This window comes from Bombina bombina, chromosome 3 (genome assembly GCF_027579735.1).
Source record: "Bombina bombina isolate aBomBom1 chromosome 3, aBomBom1.pri, whole genome shotgun sequence".
Lineage (NCBI taxonomy): Eukaryota > Metazoa > Chordata > Amphibia > Anura > Bombinatoridae > Bombina > Bombina bombina.
This window is the reverse complement of record NC_069501.1, coordinates 283,678,195-283,701,269: the sequence shown is the minus strand read 5'-3', so window position 1 is coordinate 283,701,269 and position 23,075 is coordinate 283,678,195. Positions and strand designations below refer to the sequence as shown.

General features: G+C 39.1%; 1 protein-coding gene across 1 annotated transcript; it reads left to right on the top strand.

Annotated features, from left to right (window-relative positions):
- The first annotated feature begins 16,329 nt into the window (after window positions 1-16,329).
- LOC128652317 (fibrinogen-like protein 1-like protein) lies at window positions 16,330-17,024 on the top strand. Its single transcript, XM_053705253.1, has one exon. It carries the CDS (start codon window positions 16,330-16,332, stop codon window positions 17,005-17,007), a length of 678 nt encoding a protein of 225 aa, XP_053561228.1. The 3' UTR covers window positions 17,008-17,024.
- The last annotated feature ends 6,051 nt before the right edge of the window (window positions 17,025-23,075 follow it).

The window sequence follows — 23,075 nt, the reverse complement described above, 5'->3', positions numbered from 1 at the left end:
CTATAATATACTTAATTTTGACTGGTGTGACTAACACTATTTAGCTGAGGTTGGCTTACTAAGTATTATTTGTGGGATACCATTCCTGTGTCGATGTACCACGCCAGTTCATGTTTTTAATTTTAGGATGTAATAAGATCAGACACGTTTTCAATAACACAGAACCAATAGATCTGTTGTCATGGTTACATGATGTGACATGCTGACATAAATATACATTGCCTTTTGGTTGTTACCACTATATGCGCAAACATGTTATCTGCCTAGGTTAACAGCTTTTGACACATTTGTGTCCGGTCTTCTCGTATTAGCAAGTAATCTAGTGTGTATCGTGCCTCGTGTGGTTGCCATGGTTACTTGCCTGATTGCTATTGGTTGAGCTGACTGCTCATATCCGATTGGACAGATGTTACCCCAGTGTTGTGGTTTGATGTCTTTGTGTTCGGGTTTCCATGGCTACGCACGTTTGGCGCGATGACATCACTACGCACACACGTGCATTGGCTTACGTGCTGTTTACTGTTGTTTGCAGACACACTGTCGTCTTGGTTTTGAGTGGCTATTCACGGTCAGTTTAGTTAGATATGCCATTCAGCTGTGCTTGATATACTTTGTTTTGGCGGTTCTGTGTTACGTATCTGATTGGTGGGTGGGGGTATTTAAGGCACTTTTGCTGGGTCATATTGTATGCCTGTTTGTTATGACCTGCTGCATGTGACCAAGGCTCCTGTGGGGGGCTGAAACGTTATGATTTGTTTGCATTAAATTGGTGATTCATCTCATCTCTGGTGCTGGCTGTTTTTGTTGTGGGATGCTACGGATAAACACCGGATCCTTTTCAATTTGAGTATGCACCTACTTTGTTTCATTTTTTGTTGCTCATATTTTCTTTTCCTACCTTCTTCTTTTCTGGCTTGGCTATACGTCAGACTAGTTTTCATTAAGGGTTTTAGGGGCTCTTGGAGTTTTAAGATCTTTGCCTCCTCCTAATTGACAGGAGTATAATTTTCATGAGTAATGGATCATGGACTCTCACCACCATGAAAGTAATGATAAGCATAAATTATATTTTTATTTACATAAAGCATCATTTTATTTTTGGCCCAGTTAAAGATTTCCTCTTTTTTAAGTCTCTAGGCACACACGTAAAAAAAAAAATGTACTTAGAATTTAAAACAAAAATGGTTAAAATATCAGAAAAAAACACAACATTAAAATAAAAACATTCTATTTTATCTGCTTGTTGTTTTTAAGCACTGCTTGAAAGCTTGCTGGCAATTGCATGTATATAGGCAGCGTATTCTCCCTGCATTTCTTTTTGAATATGCGTGAAAATACAACATGAATACACACTTGAAAATATGTGGCATATCTTTTTGAGTAAAGTCCTTAGTAGTAAAAGGCTGACTTGCAGAAGCACTGTATTTTTCTATTTATTAAATAAAGATCATGACTAAAAGTTATATTCATGTGGTAAGCTATATTTTGGCAGATATTGGCCTTGGATAAAGCAGTAAACACAAGGGAAACTAATGGACTTTGATACATTTTAATTGCTACAGTGTTTTCAGTGTTGTTGATATGGGTGTGTATACAAGGGAGGGCTTTTCTTTTCTTATATATACTGAAGGTCCTTTACCAAGACAAATAATCACTGCTTGAGCTAAGGATGGGTGAGATACGAGTAACAAGTTCCTTAACCCTTATGATTTCATAGGGGCTGAAGCATTCTTCCACAAATCAACAAAATGAGTTAACTGCTTATAAAGTCATTTAATGATGACATGATAGAGTTGAAAAGTTTATGTTGCAGGGGAAAAAAAGCCACTTTTCTTTCTTCTGTGTCACTTATAATATTTATTCTGCTTCCTTTTCAGGTTCACGCTTCTTGGTGTTGGGATGGGGCTTGACGATGGCCTTTATGTGCATCCTGGTGTTGGCTGACGTGGAAATTAAAGAGATTATTGATGACGAAGCACAAAAAAGTGAGCATTTTTTGTTTCAGAAAACTTTTTATTTTTTGGAATTACATATTATGATCTCAAAAATACAGTCTAACCTGCAAGTAGTTCATTTAATTGTTTATTTATTAGTTCATTATAGAATATAAACAAGATGGTCTTTGTGGCCCCATAGGATAATGGTTCAGTATGTGAATTATTTTACTTACTAATGTTAAACCTTTATTGTAACACAGGGTTATAAAGCGGAGTTGTTCTCTACACAGCTGAGATAACTTGAATGACAATTCCTTTATACTGAAATATTTCTATTATATTCATAATATAACTTTTTCATTTGATTGCCCTTTAACCTCAAATATAGATTATTACAAAGTGTATATAATTTTGTGTTCAGCTTTAGAAGTATTTCAGTATAGATAGTTAAGGGACATGAAATATCCACATTCCACTATGTAAAAGCTTTCATGGATGAAACGTGTTATCAAGGCCGGTGCTACAATTGAGGTAGACTAGGTGTCCCTGCAGGAGGGGGTGAAAATTGGTTTCATGTCTTTTTTGTTATGTATATCTATTTTTTTGCTCACTAACTTGGGCTTAATAATTGGGGAGATATGTGGTGGCATAATGGCTAGTCACATACTTTATAACCATACACAGCACCAGAAACATAGCAGGGAGTAGCATGACTTGCCACCGCAGGAAGATCAGTGGGGAATTGCTGCAGTGTTGTGGGGAAAAAAAACAATTACCTCAGCTTCCCATCTCAAGTCTAGGCTTTTGCAGTAACATCACTATGAGGCTGGTTGGGGACAAGAGCCCTTCCTGCACAATGACTTACCCTCCTCATGTGTCCTCAAATATAGCTGTTGCTTCCAATACTGGGTCCCAATGAACTGATCTCCACTCTAGGGACCGGAGTGCGAAGGGGGTCCACAGTTTATTTACTTAATAGTTTGTCTGCCTGTTATAGCCTGCTGAGCTGTGACACACCCTGCTCTGAAGAAATAACACGAAGAGCTACTGATAGGAACTCACCTGCCCCAGAGATTTAGGGGGCTAAGCCTAGCACAACGATGACTGCTCCCAGGTACATCCTAATGTCAGGGCTGCTCTGCACAGTGTTGAAAATCTTGGGTGTGTAATGATTCTACCCTGAAGCCTTTGGGACTAGCTCAGGTAAAAAGATTTTCACTTTTTTGCCAAATATACATTGAACTTGTTGCTGAGATCCAGTCAGCAGCAAGGGGACCTAGGACTGCAGTAAAAGTGCACAGAAGGTTTGCTAGCTGTTTCTCCACCGTATCCCTCCCACTGTTTACGAGGGAAAGCAGCACTGAGCAGGGAAGCAGAAGGCAAGTGAAGTGTTTTTGACTGAGTATTTTGTTATTTTAACATTGGTATTGTAGTTCATTTTCAGGTTATTTAGCTGGTCTGTGGTCTAAAGGAGGTTTACTTATATAGCTAGAATAGAATGGAATGAGATTTTTGTCAAAACGGCATGTGTGCATGATTCTTTATCATTCTACATAAATTGTGACGTACAAATACAAATCTTTAATTACAAATACAGGGCATTTGGAGAGCAAATTAACGCTCCCGCTTGAATGTTAATTGCGTAGAAGTAAGATTTTTGCGCTCGTCCTATTATGAGTTGAAAGTAAAACTGTTTTCACTCTTGCGGTAACCCGATAGGGGCGAAAATCAGAAGTAAGAATATTGCATTCATGTATTCCCTCATAGAAGTCAAAGGAGAAAAAAAGTGTAATTGGCTCTAACCTGACATGAAAATAGGAATAGAATATTTCACTTTCCAATGTTCTGCACGTGGAAGAATATGTTATTTATATATATATATATATATATATATATATGATTATATATAGGTATAGATATAAACAGATATAGAAAGTAATATCTATTTAAAAATACATAAAACATATTCTGCTATGTGCAGAACATTGGAATGTGAAATATGTACAGTAAATACATAGTTAAAATCTTTATTAAATATGAATATTGCATAAATATGCTTTTACATGCTTTCATCTACTTAAAGGGACATTGAACACTTTGAGATGGTAAAATAAAATGATAAATCGTTCATTAAAAAAACCTCTGCAATACACTTTCATTATTTAAATTATTTTGTCCACTTTTCCTGTAATTCCATTCTTAAACTGTGAGCTTTTCAGTTTCTGTTAGAAATGGAAGTGCAGAGCACTGTTATATTATTCACAGTCATTGGCTGAACACTCTAGTGACCTATTTATAACTGTCTCTAATTGGCCACAGCAGAGAAGATAACCTAAGTTACAACATGGCAGCTCCCATTTATTTTATAGACACTAAAACATTACACTTATTTTGTCAATATTTAAACAGCTACTGAAGCTTTAAAAAATACATCTACATGTTATTCTCAGACTAATATTTTCTTTGAAGCATCAATATATCTAGCATGTATTTAGTGTTTAATGTCCTTTTAACCCCTTAATGACAGAGGACGTACCAGGTACGTCATAGAAAAAACTCCCCTTAACAACAATTGACGTACCTGGCACGTCCTCTGTTGTTTGAAGTGCTGAAAGCGATCATGATCGCTTCCAGCTGCTTACAAGGGATTGTAGTGATGCCTCAATATTGAGGCATCACTGCAATCCCATATTTTACCCACCGATGCAGAAAGGGCCACTCTGTGGCCCTCTCTGCATCGGCCATTGATGTGTTTATGTGTTTATATGTGTATATATCTCTGTAAATACATATATACACATATAAAGACACAAATACACATATATAGACACAAATACACACACACATATATATATATATACATCTTTAGACATGTATACAGTATGTATGTATCTCAATGCTTGTTGCCTGCCTTTTTTCTAACACCTGAGACCTCCTATATTTGAGCCTTTATAGCTATTGCGTGCAATATTATTACTGAATATGTTTTATTAGATAGTATTATTATGAGTGTAACTATACCTTGTAATGTATTTTTGATGTGTATTGTGCAACTTTTTGTTTTGCAAAACAGTTAACCAGAGTTCTGAAGTCGCATACCCCCCAACTGTCCCGATTTTAGGGGTCTGTCCCGCTGTCCCGGGTTGCTAGCCATCTGTCCCACATTGCCCCATGCATTAAAAAAAAGAAATTATTTTATTTTGTTATTGTTTTTAATTCTATTGGGCCCATACTCAGAAGCAGCTGGCTTTTCTCTCCCAGGGTTATATACCTGTTAGATTCCTTGTGGAAAAGTAATGGTTTGTGGGTTAAGCAGTAGTAGGCAGGCTGTATACCCTCTGACCTCAGGTAATGGTGACCTATAACCCCTGGTAGTGATGACGTCTAACCCCTGGTGATAATACTAGCATGCCTTCAGTTTTATATGATGAGCAGTGCTAACAACAGGGTTATGAACAGTGGCAGCCTCAGACTGCCAGCTAATGTGCTTGCCAACCCCATGACCCCAATGAGTTACAGATACCCATATATGAAGTAGTGTGTGTCTATCTGTATCTATAAGTGTGTATGTGTGTGTATCTGCATGTATAAGTGTAAGCTGTGTAGTGTGTGTATATCTGTATGTATAAGTGTGTGTGTATCTGCATGTATAAGTGTATGCTATGTAGTGTGTGTGTGTATCAGCATGTATAAGTGTATGTTATGTAGTGTGTGTGTATCTGCATGTATAAGTGTATGCTATGTAGTGTGTGTGTGTATCTACATGTATATGTGTATGCCATGTAGTGTGTGTGTGTGTGTATCTGCATGTATAAGTGTATGCTATGTAGTGTGTGTGTGTCTGCATGCATAAATGTAAGCTATGAAGTGTGTGTATCTGCATGTATAAGTGTATACTATGTAGTGTGTGTGTATCTGCATGTATAAGTGTATACTATGTAGTGTGTGTGTATCTGCATGTATAAGTGTATGCTATCTAGTGTGTGTGTGTATCTGCATGTATATGTGTATGCTATGTAGTGTGTGTGTGTATCTGCATGTATAAGTGTATGCTATGTAGTGTGTGTGTCTGCATGTATAAATGTAAGCTATGAAGTGTGTGTATCTGCATGTATAAGTGTATACTATGTAGTGTGTGTGTATCTGCATGTATATGTGTATGCTATGTAGTGTGTGTGTGTGTATCTGCATGTATAAGTGTATGCTATGTAGTGTGTGTGTCTGCATGTATAAATGAAAGCTATGAAGTGTGTGTATCTGCATGTATAAGTGTATAATATGTAGTGTGTGTGTATCTGCATGTGTAAGTGTATGCTATGTAGTTTGTGTGTGTGTGTATCTGCCTGTATAAGTGTATGATATTTAGTGTGTGTCTGCATGTGTAGGTGTATGCTATGTAGTATATGTGTGTATCTGTATGTATAAGTGTATGCGATGTAGTGTGTTTGTATGTGCATGTGTAACTGTATGCTATGTAGTGTGTGTGTGTGTATCTGCATGTGTAAGTGTATGCTATGTAGTGTTTTTGTGTCTGCATGTGTAAGTGTAAGCTATGTAGTGTGTGTGTGTATGTGCTTGTTTAAGTGTATGCTATGTAGTGTGTGTGTCTGCATGTATAAATGTAAGCTATGAAGTGTGTGTATCTGCATGTGTAAGTGTATGCTATGTAGTGTGTGTGTGTCTGCATGTGTAAGTGTAAGCTATATAGTGTGTGTATGTGCATGTGTAAGTGTATGCTATGTAGTGTGTGTGTGTGTGTGTGTATCTGTATGTATAAGTGTATGCTATGTAGTGTGTGTGAATCTGCCTGTATAAGTGTATGATATGTAGTTTGTGTCTGCATGTGTAAGTGTATGCTATGTAGTGTGTGTGTGTGTGTAAGTGTATGCAATGTAGTGTGTGTGTATCTGCATGTGTAAGTGTATGCTATGTAGTGTGTGTGTGTGTATCTGCATGTGTAAGTGTATGCTATGTAGTGTGTGTATCTGCCTGTATAAGTGTATGCTATGTAGTGTGTTACTGTGCATTTTTGCTAACTTTAAAGGCCAGAATCTAGAATATTAATGGGGAATGCAGAGAGCAGTTTTAAAGAGTCTATTATTAAATGTCCAATTAAGATAAACATATTTAGCACTGTCTCTGCAAAGCGCAAATTAAATACAGAGCTCACATAGCTATACCAGTGGTTTGAGCTTGTGTTTGAATTGCTGCCTAAGAGTATTAAAAGATATGACTTTATTTGGAATTTTATTTTTTATTACTTTGGTCTTATGATTTTTTTAAGCCCTGCCCCTGCTCCTGCCCACCACATTTCAAATTTTTGCCGCGGGGGTGGGGTGGGGGGGTGTCCCTCTTGTGATAAACCCCTTCTCCCTGGGGCGCAAACGTTTGCGCTACACTCGTAATCTAGCCCACAATTCTTTATTTTTTGGGAGTACAATCTTGTTTTTTTGGAAGTAAACTTTTCTTTTTTGGAAATAAAATAAAATTTTTCTTTAATTGGAAGTACTTTTTTTTGTGTGAATACACAACCAGCATGTCTCAAAACACTATAAAAAAAAAAACTAGTTACTGCTTTGCTTTCAATTAAATGTGGAGAAATGGCTGACAACCCCAGTGCATCAGCATCTCAGGTAAACTTTTTAAATGTATTATGTAACATACAACATGGCTTAACATGTCTAAAATGATTATTCTAATTTGCATAATAGCACTATACAGATGAATATTGATTTTGAGGTTTTAAATACAGTTTTCAAATCAGCAGAAAATCTGTAGCATGTGCTTTTCTTTCAGAATTTATTTTGTACTAACAATAACTGTACTTTTTAAATTTTCATATCTATAAATAAAAAAATAGAAAAAAAAGTTTACCTAAGAGGCTGAGTTGCTGGGGTTAGGGTTGCCACCTCGGCTATGTTTTCCTAGGAACTTATGAGATACACATGCTGTAGGGTAAGCAGGGAGGAACATGTATTGTGTTTGTGCTGTTCATCAGCACTATTCATGTAATGTCCAGAGGTTCAATATATGTTCCGCCCTGCTTACCCTGCAGCATGCGTAACTTATAAATTGACCAGGAAACATGGCTGAGTTGGCAATAGTGTTGCCACCTCGGCCATGTTTTACTGGACACTTATGAGTTACACATGCTGCAGGGTATGCAGAGAGGAACATGAATTTCCAGGATCAATATTTGTGCGCAATTCATGTATTTCATTTCCAAAAAAGAAAAGTGGACTTCCAAAAAAAAAAAAAAAAGGTTGTACTTCCAAAAAACACAATTTTACTTCCATAAAAGAATTGTATTTGTAATTAACGATTTGTATTACAAAAAAAATATATATATTTTTTTTTAAAAAAAAACATGGTATTTGTAAATTTAGATTTCTATTCATATGTCATAATTTATGTACAATGATAAAGAATTATACACACTTGCCTTGTAGAAAAGTGGAGAGGGCTAGGAATATATTTGATGTTTTGAAGTGATAGGTAGTGGGCACCAAGCAGAAAAAGATAGTGAAAAGCCCTGAAATGGGCTTGCAGCACCCTAAGGGCTAAGACTGCAAGGAAGTGGAAGAGAAGAAGAGAATTTGGAGAGCTGGGAGTGTCCTATCTTCTATAATCAGCCTGCAACCGTTCCTGTTTTAGCCCACTATCTTGATGTTTTCTTACTCATTGGGGAGGATGGGTCTGATAGGTGTGCTCAGTTAATGGTGGAAACGAGGCACTTAATGGCTCAGTTTGAGGTCCCCTTGGTAGAAGACAAAACCCAGGGTTGTGTACGAAACAGACTTTTCAGAGATGCTTTGTAGATTGCCTCTTGAAAAAGTCCAAAGTATGTTAGATTCAGTAAGAGCAGCTGTTTCAAAAAAATATTTATCTTTGAAGGAGCTTCAATCTCTACTTTGATTGTTGAATTTTGCTTGCCGGGTTATTCCTATGGGTAGAGTCTTTAACAGGAGACTGGAAAGACAACTGTCAGGCAGCTTTAGAGTCTCAAATAGAATTTTCATCTCTAGGCACATGATTGAAGATTTGAAAGTGTGGGAGTCATTCCTGATTAATTTCAATGGGGCCTTGAGAAAGTGAGATTCCTAATGAGACCTTTCTACCCCCACGCCAACAGTCAAGGTTTTGCACACCACTCTCCTTGAAAGTAAGCGACATTATCCTGAGAACCTGCAGCATCAGTAAACATGTGGAGTTGACTAGATACTGGGTTAGAGTATCTAGTCAACTCCACTTGTTTACTGATGCTGCAGATTCTCAGGATAATGTCGCTTACTTTCAAGGAGAGTGCTGTGCAAGACCTTGACTGTTGGCGTGGGGGTAGAAAGGTCTCATTAGGAATCTCACTTTCTCAAGCTATTCCCCTTTGTGATGGCAGTGGAACTGTGGGGGCAGAGGTTTCAGAAGCAATCTGTGATTTTGGGATGGACAACCTTAGGCCTAGATTTAGAGTTTGGCGGTAGCCATGAAAACCAGCGTTAGAGGCTCCTAACGCTGGTTTTAGGCTACCGCCGGTATTTGGAGTCATTCAAAAAAGGGTCTAACGCTCACTTTTCAGCCGCGACTTTTCCATACCGCAGATCCCCTTACGTAAATTGCGTATCCTATCTTTTCAATGGGATCTTTCTAACTCCGGTATTTAGAGTCGTGGCTGAAGTGAGCGTTAGAAATCTAACGACAAAACTCCAGCCGCAGAAAAAGTCAGGAGTTAAGAGCTTTTTGGGCTAACGCCGGTTCATAAAGCTCTTAACTACTGTACTCTAAAGTACACTAACACCCATAAACTACCTATGTACCCCTAAACCGAGGTCCCCCCACATCGCCGCCACTCGATTACATTTTTTTAACCCCTAATCTGCCGACCGCCACCTACGTTATACTTATGTACCCCTAATCTGCTGCCCCTAACACCGCCGACCCCTGTATTATATTTATTGACCCCTAATCTGCCCCCCACAACGTCGCCGCCAACTACCTACAATAATTAACCCCTAATCTGCCGACCGCAAAGCGCCGCTACTTAAGTTATCCTTATGTACCCCTAATCTGCTGCCCCTAACACCGCCGACCCCTATATTATATTTATTAACCCCTAATATGCCGCCCACAACTTCGCCCCCACCTGCCTACACTTATTAACCCCTAATCTGCCGAGCGGACCGCACCGCTACTATAATAAAGTTATTAACCCCTAATCCGCCTCACTAACCCTATAATAAATAGTATTAACCCCTAATCTGCCCTCCCTAACATCGCCGACACCTAACTTCAATTATTAACCCCTAATCTGCCGACTGGAGCTCACCGCTATTCTAATAAATGTATTAACCCCTAAAGCTAAGTCTAACCCTAACACTAACACCCCCCTAAGTTAAATATAATTTTAATCTAACGAAATTAATTAACTCTTATTAAATAAATTATTCCTATTTAAAGCTAAATACTTACCTGTAAAATAAATCCTTATATAGCTACAATATAAATTATAATTACATTGTAGCTATTTTAGGATTAATATTTATTTTACAGGCAACTTTGTAATTATTTTAACCAGGTACAATAGCTATTAAATAGTTAAGAACTATTTAATAGTTACCTAGTTAAAATAATAACAAAATTACCTGTAAAATAAATCCTAACCTAAGTTATAATTAAACCTAACACTACACTATCATTAAATTAATTAAATACAATATCTACAAATAACTACAATGAAATAAACTAACTAAAGTACAAAAAATAAAAAAGAACTAAGTTACAAAAAATAAAAAAATATTTACAAACATAAGAAAAATCTTACAACAATTTTAAACTAATTACACCTACTCTAAGCCCCCTAATAAAATAACAAAGCCCCCCAAAATAAAAAATGCCCTACCCTATTCTAAATTACTAAAGTTCAAAGCTCTTTTACCTTACCAGCCCTGAACAGGGCCCTTTGCGGGGCATGCCCCAAGAAGTTCAGCTCTTTTGCCTGTAAAAAAAACCATACAATACCCCCCCCAACATTACAACCCACCACCCACATACCCCTAATCTAACCCAAACCCCCCTTAAATAAACCTAACACTAAGCCCCTGAAGATCTTCCTACCTTATCTTCACCATACCAGGTTCACCGATCGGTCCAGAAGAGCTCCTCCGATGTCCTGATCCAAGCCCAAGCGGGGGGCTGAAGATGTCCATGATCCGGTAGAAGTCTTCATCCAAGCGGGGCAGAAGAGGTCTTCCATCCGATTGAAGTCTTCATCCAAGCGGCATCTTCTATCGTCATCCATCTGGAGCGGAGCGGCAGCATCCTGAAGACCTCCGACGCAGAACATCCATCCTGGCTGACGACTGAACGACGAATGACGGTTCCTTTAAATGATGTCATCCAAGATGGCGTCCCTCGAATTCCGATCGGAACAGCCAATAGAATGTGAGCTCAATCTGATTGGCTGATTGGATCAGCCAATCGGATTGAACTTGATTCTGATTGGCTGATTCCATCGAATGGAAGACCTCTTCTGCCCCGCTTGGATGAAGACTTCTACCGGATCATGGACATCTTCAGCCCCCCGCTTGGGCTTGGATCAGGACATCGGAGGAGCTCTTCTGGACCGATCGGTGAACCTGGTATGGTGAAGATAAGGTAGGAAGATCTTCAGGGGCTTAGTGTTAGGTTTATTTAAGGGGGGTTTGTGTTAGATTAGGGGTATGTGGGTGGTGGGTTGTAATGTTGTGGGGGGGGTATTGTATGTTTTTTTTTACAGGCAAAAGAGCTGAGATTTTTTTTATTTTGGGGGGCTTTGTTATTTTATTAGGGGGCTTAGAGTAGGTGTAATTAGTTTAAAATTGTTGTAAGATTTTTCTTATGTTTGTAAATATTTTTTTATTTTTTGTAACTTAGTTCTTTTTTATTTTTTGTACTTTAGTTAGTTTATTTCATTGTAGTTATTTGTAGATATTGTATTTAATTAATGTATTGATAGTGTAGTGTTAGATTTAATTGTAGATAATTGTAGATATTGTATTTAATTAATTTAATGATAGTGTAGTGTTATGTTTAATTATAACTTAGGTTAGGATTTATTTTACAGGTAATTTTGTTATTATTTTAACTAGGTAACTATTAAATAGTTCTTAACTATTTAATAGCTATTGTACCTGGTTAAAATAATTAAAAAGTTGCCTGTAAAATAAATATTAATCCTAAAATAGCTACAATGTAATTATAATTTATATTGTAGCTATATTAGGATTTATTTTACAGGTAAGTATTTAGCTTTAAATAGGAATAATTTATTTAATAAGAGTTAATTAATTTCGTTAGATTAAAATTATATTTAATTTAGGGGGGTGTTAGTGTTAGGGTTAGACTTAGCTTTAGGGGTTAATACATTTATTAGAATAGCGGTGAGCTCCAGTCGGCAGATTAGGGGTTAATAATTGAAGTTAGGTGTCGGCGATGTTAGGGAGGGCAGATTAGGGGTTAATACTATTTATTATAGGGTTAGTGAGGCGGATTAGGGGTTAATAACTTTATTATAGTAGCGGTGCGGTCCGCTCGACAGATTAGGGGTTAATAAGTGTAGGCAGGTGGGGGCGACGTTGTGGGCGGCAGATTAGGGGTTAATAAATATAATATAGGGGTCGGCGGTGTTAGGGACAGCAGATTAGGGGTACATAGCTATAATGTAGGTTGCGGCGGTTTACGGAGCGGCAGATTAGGGGTTAATAATAATATGCAGGGGTCAGCGATAGCGGGGGCGGCAGATTGGTGGTTAATAAGTGTAAGGTTAGTGGTGTTTAGACTCGGGGTACATGTTAGGGTGTTAGGTGCAGACGTAGGAAGTGTTTCCCCATAGCAAACAATGGGGCTGCGTTAGGAGCTGAACGCGGCTTTTTTGCAGGTGTTAGGTTTTTTTTCAGCTCAAACAGCCCCATTGTTTCCTATGGGGGAATCGTGCACGAGCACGTTTTTGAGGCTGGCCGTGTCCGTAAGCAACTCTGGTATCGAGAGTTGCAGTAGCGTTAAATTATGCTCTACGCTCTCTTTTTGGAGCCTAACGCAGCCATTCTGTGGACTCTCAATACCAGAGTTATTTTAGAGGTGCGGCCAGAAAAAAGCCACCGTTAGCTACGCGGGTCGTTACCGACAAAACTCTAAATCTAGCCGTTAGTGTTTTCCATGCGATTACCAGGCTATCTGCTACTTTTGGCCACTGTTTGACTTTTTTCTGCATCTAGTGTTGAAATATTTAGAGCTTAAAATACAATTTTAGACTAGTCATGTCCCTGGGGGTAACAATGTTCTAGCAGGTGCTCTCTCTTGGTTTGATTGGGTGACTTTTAGGAGATTAGCTCCTAATGCAGCAAAGGACGGTTAACTTGTCTTGGTTTTCTTTGGCAGTTAGTGGATCCTGGCTCACATTGTTTCCTTAAGTTTTGTGGCGAACTTACGTTAGGATTTGGCAAGAGTAGGATCAGTTTTTCAGCACTCTCAGGGTAGAGTCGCAAGAGATGTTGTGTGAATGGTTGGCGAGTTTACATGCAGCAGGTTTGCGTAAGGGAGCAATTCACTCTTGGTAGGCATCTTTATCCTTTTTCTACAGGATGCTTGGGTTACTGGATACTACAAGGTTTTTCTTTGTCAGACAGATAGTGAAAGGTTGAAGTCATTCACAGAACAGATATCAGGATGTTTGTGAGTCAATCACTTTAGACCAGTTTGAACAGCTGTTTGCAGTACTACCAAAGGTTTGTTCTTCCTATTATGATGCTTTACTCTTTAAGGCAGTTTTTGTCTTAGCTTTTTCATGAGCATTGAGAATTGGTAAATTAGTATCCCCCTCTAAAAACATTTAGGTAAGGGAGTTCAGTTCCATCAGAGTTTAATCCTTCCTCAATCTTACTTTTCATTCCAAAACAGATCAAGAAGATAAGGGGATCTGGTTAACTTTTCCCATGAAAATAAATAACAAATGAAAAAGGTAATACCTCTTGTGCTGTAGCTACTTTACAGGAATTTTGGGGGCACAGACCAGCGCCCCCAGGCCAGTTTCTTATTTACAAGGATGGCTCAGCTCTTTCAGTTTTTCAATTACGTAGACTCTTAGAGCATTCAGCTAAAAGCATCGGCTTTGATGCTTCAAAAATTGCACCACAATCCTTTCGAACTGGAGCTGCCACTAATGCTGATCTCCAAGAAACTTCTGCTGATGGTATTCACCATATTGGGCACTGGCGGTCTAACCATTATAAGTTATAGGTTCATCCACTTATCGGCAATTTGATTTAGTTTATGTTTGGGTCCATGTCCAGTTGTCGGTGGGGAATGGCACAGTTGGTTGCCGTAATGTTGTTCAATTTTTTGTTATTAATTTCATTTTTGTTTTACAGGTGATCACAGAGCTTCCTCCAGAATCTGGATTGTTGGTTATTCCTTTGTCCATTGGGCCTCTATTAGGGTGTTAGCTTGTCCAGGGTGTCAGAATTTAGGCTTTCCTAGCTCCTGAGTGTCAGGTGGTTTGGTTATAGAGGAATGTGCTGGTGCCAGTTACCAGGCGTTTTGCAGGATGCTCATAGGCATTCGGGTAGACCCCACATTATCCTTTTTCATCTGGGAGGGAACTATTTAGGTGCAATTTCAGCCATAGACTTAACTAAAATTATTCAATTGGTGAATATAGGTGGCGCTATATGGGGCCAGCTAGTGCAGCTTACAGGATCCGTAATAACTTGAACATGAATGTGGGGAAGACTGTCACTGGATCACAGGGCTTCATAGTACGGCACAATGCAATTGTGGCTAACAAGCATGAGCTCTATAGACCCATTGTAGTGCATTTGCATGCATTTAATGTAGGGTTATATATGTTCCTATGTAATATTAGGAATGCTCTCGCTCCCTTCCTGTAAGTCAGACTGGGTGGGTGGCGCAAATGATACCACTGAGATGCTATCTCTTGTAGCAGGAGGACACAGCCTTGGGGCCTATGGAGAGGGAGAAAAGGGGTAGTGATGGCCAGGCTGATTAAAGGGAGAGGAGGATTGCTTCAGGTGTACCTGGAGTGTCCCTCCCTCCATGTAGGTAGGCCATAAGAACATGCAAACACCTTATTATTGTTTCCAGGGAGCAGAGTGACTCTGCTGTTGTGTGGATTGGGCCACTGACCTCTGGAGCTCTGCGTAGACTTAGCTTCTCATTTGCCGCCATCTTAGTTTATAGTATTTTGTTAGCTTAAAAAGGTAATTTATTTTTTGTTAATAAAAGTGATGACCAGGGATGGTCTATTATTTTTCCAACACGTTGTAGTGTGTTTATTTAAGGTGGGTGCTGGTATAGATTAGTTGGCCTTCTTCTGGAAAAGACCTGCTAGGCCTTTTATCCCTTATGACATTTTTGTAATTCATTGTGCTCCTGGCTTAAGCTCTTATAATTCTTTATGTATTCAGAATGTTTTTCTGTAAGATTGTTAGTCATATAACAAGCAGAGAGTACTGTGTGTCTGCAAAATGCAAAGGTCTGAATGTTCTTAAACTGTATAAGGTAACAGTTCCCTCCAGCAGCTAAGGTTTTAACTCTGCTGCATTTTTTTTCATTGGACCTTCTCAGTGGTATATGGACACTTATAAACTGTAATATTTGTTCCTAATATTTTGTTTTTTCCTAATTATAATTGTGTGGTTTTATATGTGCATTCTCATAATATGGGCTTAATTACAAGTGGCGCGCTAACCTTATCTTTCGCAAATGATCTCACAACTTGCCAGCCATCACTAATATAATATGTTTTACACATTAATAAAATATACTTTAAAAAGTACTGAATTGCTTTTATTTTTTTTCTTTAAAATGTAATAACAATAGTTAAAATAAATCAGATGTTATTATGGTAATGTTAGTCATTCTTTATATAATTACAGATAAAATAGTTATCGTTATCTGTTTTAGCAAATCTCTAGACGATCGTGTGAAGAAGCAGCACTGGCAGTCAGGGCCAGCTCTAGGGTTTATGAGACCAGGTGTAAATTAAAGTGAGGGTAAACTTTGATGAATGAAAGCCCGTTTTTTAAAAATACTATTAAAAACAGGGGCCCTTTCATTCATCGAAGTTTGCAAAGCAGCCGTTTTTACCACTCCTGCTCGTGTGCTAACTTTAGCTAGAAGTAAGCTTTTTGCTTGTGTCGGGTAGCACTCATATTACAAGTTGAAAGTAAACTGTTTTGCACGAGCGCTAACCCAATGCGTGCCAAAAGCCAAACTTAGGATATCACACGCGCAAACAAGATTGTATATTCTCAAGTGGCCCTAAATAAACAAAATATGTTTTAAAAAATGACTTTTCGTCTTAGAGATCAACATAACTGAGTAATGCCTTCATTTAATCTCAATGGCTGCAGTGACAAAGATGTTTTGTGTAATCCAGATTTTGTGTTTTGTAGAGTTCCCTATAGATTGTGATAAACTCCCCAAGGACAGCCCCAGTGGTGTGTATGTAATCAAGCCTGAGTCATCCCCCCCTCTTGTGGTCTACTGTGACATGGACACAGAGGGGAAAGGTTGGACAGTGGTGCAGAGAAACTCCATTAAGTCTGAAATCACTTGGCTTGAGTCCTGGACAACATATAAGTATGGTTTTGGAAATGTTCTACAGGACTTCTGGTTGGGCAATGAATACATCCACCTGCTGACAACTCAGAGGACCTATATGGTGCGTTTTGTGTTAAAAGACAAAGCAGAGAATGAGTGGTACGCTGACTATGATATATTCAGCCTCGATAATGAGGTCAATGGATATAATCTTAGACTGGGTAGGCACTCAGGAACTGCAGGAGATTATCTAACTACCTTTGACGCTGGCATGGTGCACGATAACATGAGATTCTCTACAAAAGACAAGGATCAGGACAGAAGTGGATCACACTGTGCCGCCAGTTATGGGGGATGGTGGTATGATAACTGCCATATTGTCCACCTGAATGGAAAGGGTTACATCTACTGGAAAGGAATATGCACTGGAGATTGTTTATTTTCCAAGATTATGGTCAAGCCCTCAAATATCTGCTGAATAAAAATCTAATCTGACTGGTTCTGACTTTAAGATTATGGCATACTTGGCACCTGCTCACTCTAGATAGCACTGCACATTCACTGATGAAGTATGCAGTTCAGTATTAAAAAGAAAAAGACCATCAATAAAATACAATAAATTAAAATGAAATACAGTAAACTATTTACATTTAGCATTTTACATCTTCTGGACTGGCAATGCACAACATAAATTAACAATATCCAAGATCCAATGCAAAAGAAAAAAACCCCATAATATTTACTGCAAAATTTGATTATCAGCTTAAGCAGAAAATGACAAATAATCATGTAAAAACCATATATACACAAAGTATGATTGCTAAAGCTTATGTTAATAGGATAGGATGATGAGATCACCTTCTCTTGGTTCAGGTGTAAGATTTGCAATAACCTTGAAAAACAAAAAACAAATAATAGTGTTACTTAAAGACTAGTAACAAGGATATAACAAAATCCACATCAAGAGTTGTTGCCATCACCCACAAGGGTTCCAAGCAGTGGCGGCTTGTGGGTTATTCAAATGGGGGTTCATGGACCAGTTATGTAAAATAGTTTTATAAATATAATGGTTTAAAAAAATACAATTATATATATAGTTAATGTGTAACAGAGATCTAGTAACAACTTATTTATATTCTTCTAGTTTCCCTGGTTATTAGTAGTGGCTGTTTAAAGAGATGCCCTGCAAGGTTATAGTACCTATTTACTACAATTTTATCTAGCTGCACTTGCACTCCGTTATAAGACTCTTACAATAAGCACATAGACGTTTAGAAAAAAAAAAGTCAAACCTCTTTTCTAAAGGAACAGTGATTACAGAGAGATGGTTATTAACACTAAAAGCAAGTACAAAAAATACTATTTGTGATATGTCTAGGCTACAATTAGAGTCTTAATGTAAAAAGTTTTTAAACGTTTATTTAGGCACAGACATTTGTATAAGGGTTTGCTCTACTTGTTAAACCAAGCCGTGTCCGTTATATTACAGACAAGAGAGTCCAATACAGCAAAGTAGTAAAATTTAATTTTCTATATATTCATAGCCATGAGTTTTATTTTAATTTCGTCTTTGTTTTCAATCAATGTGTGACCCACCCCCTTGCCCATAGCAGACAAACGTGAGCAGATTGGAATACATATCACATGAATTAATCATTGTATGCAGTTGCGACTCGTGGGCTCCATAAAAAGAGGTATTTTCTTTAAAGCAGACAGACAGGCTAAATCAGGCTTTATTAGATCAATAGTTCACTCAGAAAATAAATCAGTGATTTATTTTCTTAGGCCTAGATTTAGAGTTTGGCGGTAGCCGTGAAAACCAGCGTTAGAGGCTCCTAACGCTGGTTTTAGGCTACCGCCGGTATTTGGAGTCAGTCAGGAAAGGGTCTAACGCTCACTTTTCAGCCGCGACTTTTCCATACCGCAGATCCCCTACGTAAATTGCGTATCCTTTTCAATGGGATCTTCCTAACTCCGGTATTTAGAGTCGTGTCTGAAGTGAGCGTTAGAAATCTAACGACAAAACTCCAGCCGCAGAAAAAAGTCAGTAGTTAAGAGCTTTCTGGGCTAACGCCGGTTCATAAAGCTCTTAACTACTGTGCTCTACAGTACACTAACACCCATAAACTACCTATGTACCCCTAAACCGAGGCCCCCCCACATCGCCGCCACTCGATTAAATTTGTTTAACCCCTAATCTGCCGACCGCCACCTACGTTATACTTATGTAGCCCTAATCTGCTGCCCCTAACACCGCCGACCCTATATTATATTTATTAACCCCTAACCTGCCCCCCACAACGTCGCCGCCAGCTACCTACAATAATTAACCCCTAATCTGCCGACCGCAAAGCGCCGCTACTTACGTTATCCTTATGTACCCCTAATCTGTTGTTTTTAGGTATAGCTATTTTAGGGGGATATCTGTGTGTGCAGGTGACTATTACTGTGCATAATTATTAGGCAACTTAACAAAAAACAAATATATACCCATTTCAATTATTTATTTTTACCAGTGAAACCAATATAACATCTCAACATTCACAAATATACATTTCTGACATTCAAAAACAAAACAAAAACAAATCAGTGACCAATATAGCCACCTTTCTTTGCAAGGACACTCAAAAGCCTGCCATCCATGGATTCTGTCAGTGTTTTGATCTGTTCACCATCAACATTGCGTGCAGCAGCAACCACAGCCTCCCAGACACTGTTCAGAGAGGTGTACTGTTTTCCCTCCTTGTAAATCTCACATTTGATGATGGACCACAGGTTCTCAATGGGGTTCAACAAGGAGGCCATGTCATTAGATTTTCTTCTTTTATACCCTTTCTTGCCAGCCACGCTGTGGAGTACTTGGACGCGTGTGATGGAGCATTGTCCTGCATGAAAATCATGTTTTTCTTGAAGGATGCAGATTTCTTCCTGTACCACTGCTTGAAGAAGGTGTCTTCCAGAAACTGGCAGTAGGACTGGGAGTTGAGCTTGACTCCATCCTCAACCCAAAAAGGCCCCACAAGCTCATCTTTGATGATACCAGCCCAAACCAGTACTCCACCTCCACCTTGCTGGCGTCTGAGTCGGACTGGAGCTCTCTGCCCTTTACCAATCCAGCCACGGGCCCATCCATCTGGCCCATCAAGACTCACTCTCATTTCATCAGTCCATAAAACCTTAGAAAAATCAGTCTTGAGATATTTCTTGGCCCAGTCTTGACGTTTCAGCTTGTGTGTCTTGTTCAGTGGTGGTCGTCTTTCAGCCTTTCTTACCTTGGCCATGTCTCTGAGTATTGCACACCTTGTGCTTTTGGGCACTCCAGTGATGTTGCAGCTCTGAAATATGGCCAAACTGGTGGCAAGTGGCATCTTGGCAGCTGCACGCTTGACTTTTCTCAGTTCATGGGCAGTTATTTTGCGCCTTGGTTTTTCCACACGCTTCTTGCGACCCTGTTGACTATTTTGAATGAAACGCTTGATTGTTCGATGATCACGCTTCAGAAGCTTTGCAATTTTAAGAGTGCTGCATCCCTCTGCAAGATATCTCACTATTTTTGACTTTTCTGAGCCTGTCAAGTCCTTCTTTTGACCCATTTTGCCAAAGGAAAGGAAGTTGCCTAATAATTATGCACACCTGATATAGGGTGTTGATGTCATTAGACCACACCCCTTCTCATTACAGAGATGCACATCACCTAATATGCTTTATTGGTAGTAGGCTTTCGAGCCTATACAGCTTGGAGTAAGACAACATGCATAAAGAGGATGATGTGGTCAAAATACTCATTTGCCTAATAATTCTGCACTCCCTGTAGCTACAATATAAATTATAATTATATTATAGCTATTTTAGGATTAATATTTATTTTACAGGTAACTTTGTATTTATTTTAACCAGGTACAATAGCTATTAAATAGTTAAGAACTATTTAATAGCTAAAATAGTTAAAATAATTAAAAAATTACCTGTAAAATAAATCCTAACCTAAGTTACAATTAAACCTAAATAAATTAATTAAATAAAATACCTACAATTACCTACAATTAAACCTAACACTACACTATCAATAAATTAATTAAATACAATATCTACAAATAAATACAATGAAATAAACTAACTAAAGTACAAAAAATAAAAAAGAACTAAGTTACAAAAAATAAAAAAATATTTACAAACATCAGAAAAATATTACAACAATTTTAAACTAATTACACCTACTCTAAGCCCCCTAATAAAATAACAAAGACCCCCAAAATAAAAAAATGCCCTACCCTATTCTAAATTACTAAAGTTCAAAGCTCTTTTACCTTACCAGCCCTGAACAGGGCCCTTTGCGGGGCATGCCCCAAAGAATTCAGCTCTTTTGCCTGTAAAAAAAACACATACAATAACCCCCCCCAACATTACAACCCACCACCCACATACCCCTAATCTAACCCAAACCCCCCTTAAATAAACCTAACACTAAGCCCCTGAAGATCTTCCTACCTTATCTTCACCATACCAGGTTCACCGATCGATACAGAAGAGCTCCTCCGATGTCCTGATCCAAGCCCAAGCGGGGGGCTGAAGAGGTCCATGATCCGGCTGAAGTCATCATCCAAGCGGGAGCTGAAGAGGTCCATGATCCGGCTGAAGTCTTCATCCAAGCGGGAGCTGAAGAGGTCCATGATCCGGCTGAAGTCTTCTATCAACGGCATCTTCAATCTTCTTTCTTCGGGAGCCATCATCTTCCAGCCGACGCGGAACATCCTCTTCTCCCGACGCCTACTCGCCGAATGATGGTTCCTTTAAATGACGTCATCCAAGATGGCGTCCCTCGAATTCCGATTGGCTGATAGGCTTCTATCAGCCAATCGGAATTAAGGTAGGAATATTCTGATTGGCTGATGGAATCAGCCAATCAGAATCAAGTTCAATCCAATTGGCTGATCCAATCAGCCAATCAGATTGAGCTCGCATTCTATTGGCTGTTCCGATCAGCCAATAGAATGCGAGCTCAATCTGATTGGCTGACTATTTAATAGCTATTGTACCTGGTTAAAATAAATACAAAGTTACCTGTAAAATAAATATTAATCCTAAAATAGCTATAATATAATTATAATTTATATTGTAGCTATATTAGGATTTATTTTACAGGTAAGTATTTAGCTTTAAATAGGAATAATTTATTTAATAAGAGTTATTTTATTTAGTTAGATTTAAATTATATTTAATTTAGGGGGGTGTTAGTGTTAGGGTTAGACTTAGCTTTAGGGGTTAATACATTTATTAGAATAGCGGTGAGCTCCGGTCAGCAGATTAGGGGTTAATGTTAGAAGTTAGGTGTCGGCGATGTTAGGGAGGGCAGATTAGGGGTTAATACTATTTATTATATGGTTAGTGAGGCGGATTAGGGGTTAATAACTTTATTATAATAGCGGTGCGGTCCGCTCGGCAGATTAGGGGTAAATAAGTGTAGGCAGGTGGAGGCGACGTTGTGGGGGGCAGATTAGGGGTTGATAAATATAATATAGGGGTCGCGGTGTTAGGGGCAGCAGATTAGGGGTACATAGGGATAATGTAAGTAGCGGCGGTTTACGGAGCGGCAGATTAGGGGTCAATAATAATATGCAGGGGTCAGCGATAGCGGGGGCGGCAGATTAGGGGTTAATAAGTGTAAGGTTAGGGGTGTTTAGACTCGGGGTACATGTTAGGGTGTTAGGTGCAGACGTAGGAAGTGTTTCCCCATAGACAACAATGGGGCTGCGTTAGGAGCTGAACGCGGCTTTTTTGCAGGTGTTAGGTTTTTTTTCAGCTCAAACAGCCCCATTGTTTTCTATGGGGGAATCGTGCACGAGCACGTTTTTGAGGCTGGCCGCGTCCGTAAGCAACTCTGGTATCGAGAGTTGAAGTTGCGTTAAATATGCTGTACGCTCCTTTTTTTAGCCTAACGCAGCCATTCTGTGGACTCTCAATACCAGAGCTATTTTAAAGGTGCGGCCAGAAAAAAGCCAGCGTTAGCTACGCGGGTCGTTACCGACAAAACTCTAAATCTAGCCGTGAGTGAATTATTGATCTAATAAAGCCTGATTTGCCTGTCTGTCTGCTTTAGAAAAAATACCTCTTTTTATGGAGCCCACGAGTCGCAACTGCAAGCTGGCTGCAGAAACAGGAGTCCCGTTGCTGCCAGTTTACTTTTTCCTTGCTTGATGTGATCATGGATGGTGTCATGGGGGAGACAGTTAGCTCCTATAAAGTTTAAACTAGGGAGGGAGGAATAACACAAGTCACAAGCATAGTAACACTGGTACAGTAAGGTATCACCTTCTCAATGCTGTCTACCCATGCAAGGAGACTGTCACCGCCCGGCTTTTTCCTGTCCCCCTGTCACCGCCCGGCTTTTTCCTGTCCCCCTGTCACCGCCCGGCTTTTTCCTGTCCCCCTGTCACCGCCCGGCTTTTTCCTGTCCCCCTGTCACCACCCGGCTTTTTCCTGTCCCCCTGTCACCTCCCGGCTTTTTCCTGTCCCCCTGTCACCGCCCGGCTTTTTCCTGTGCCCCTG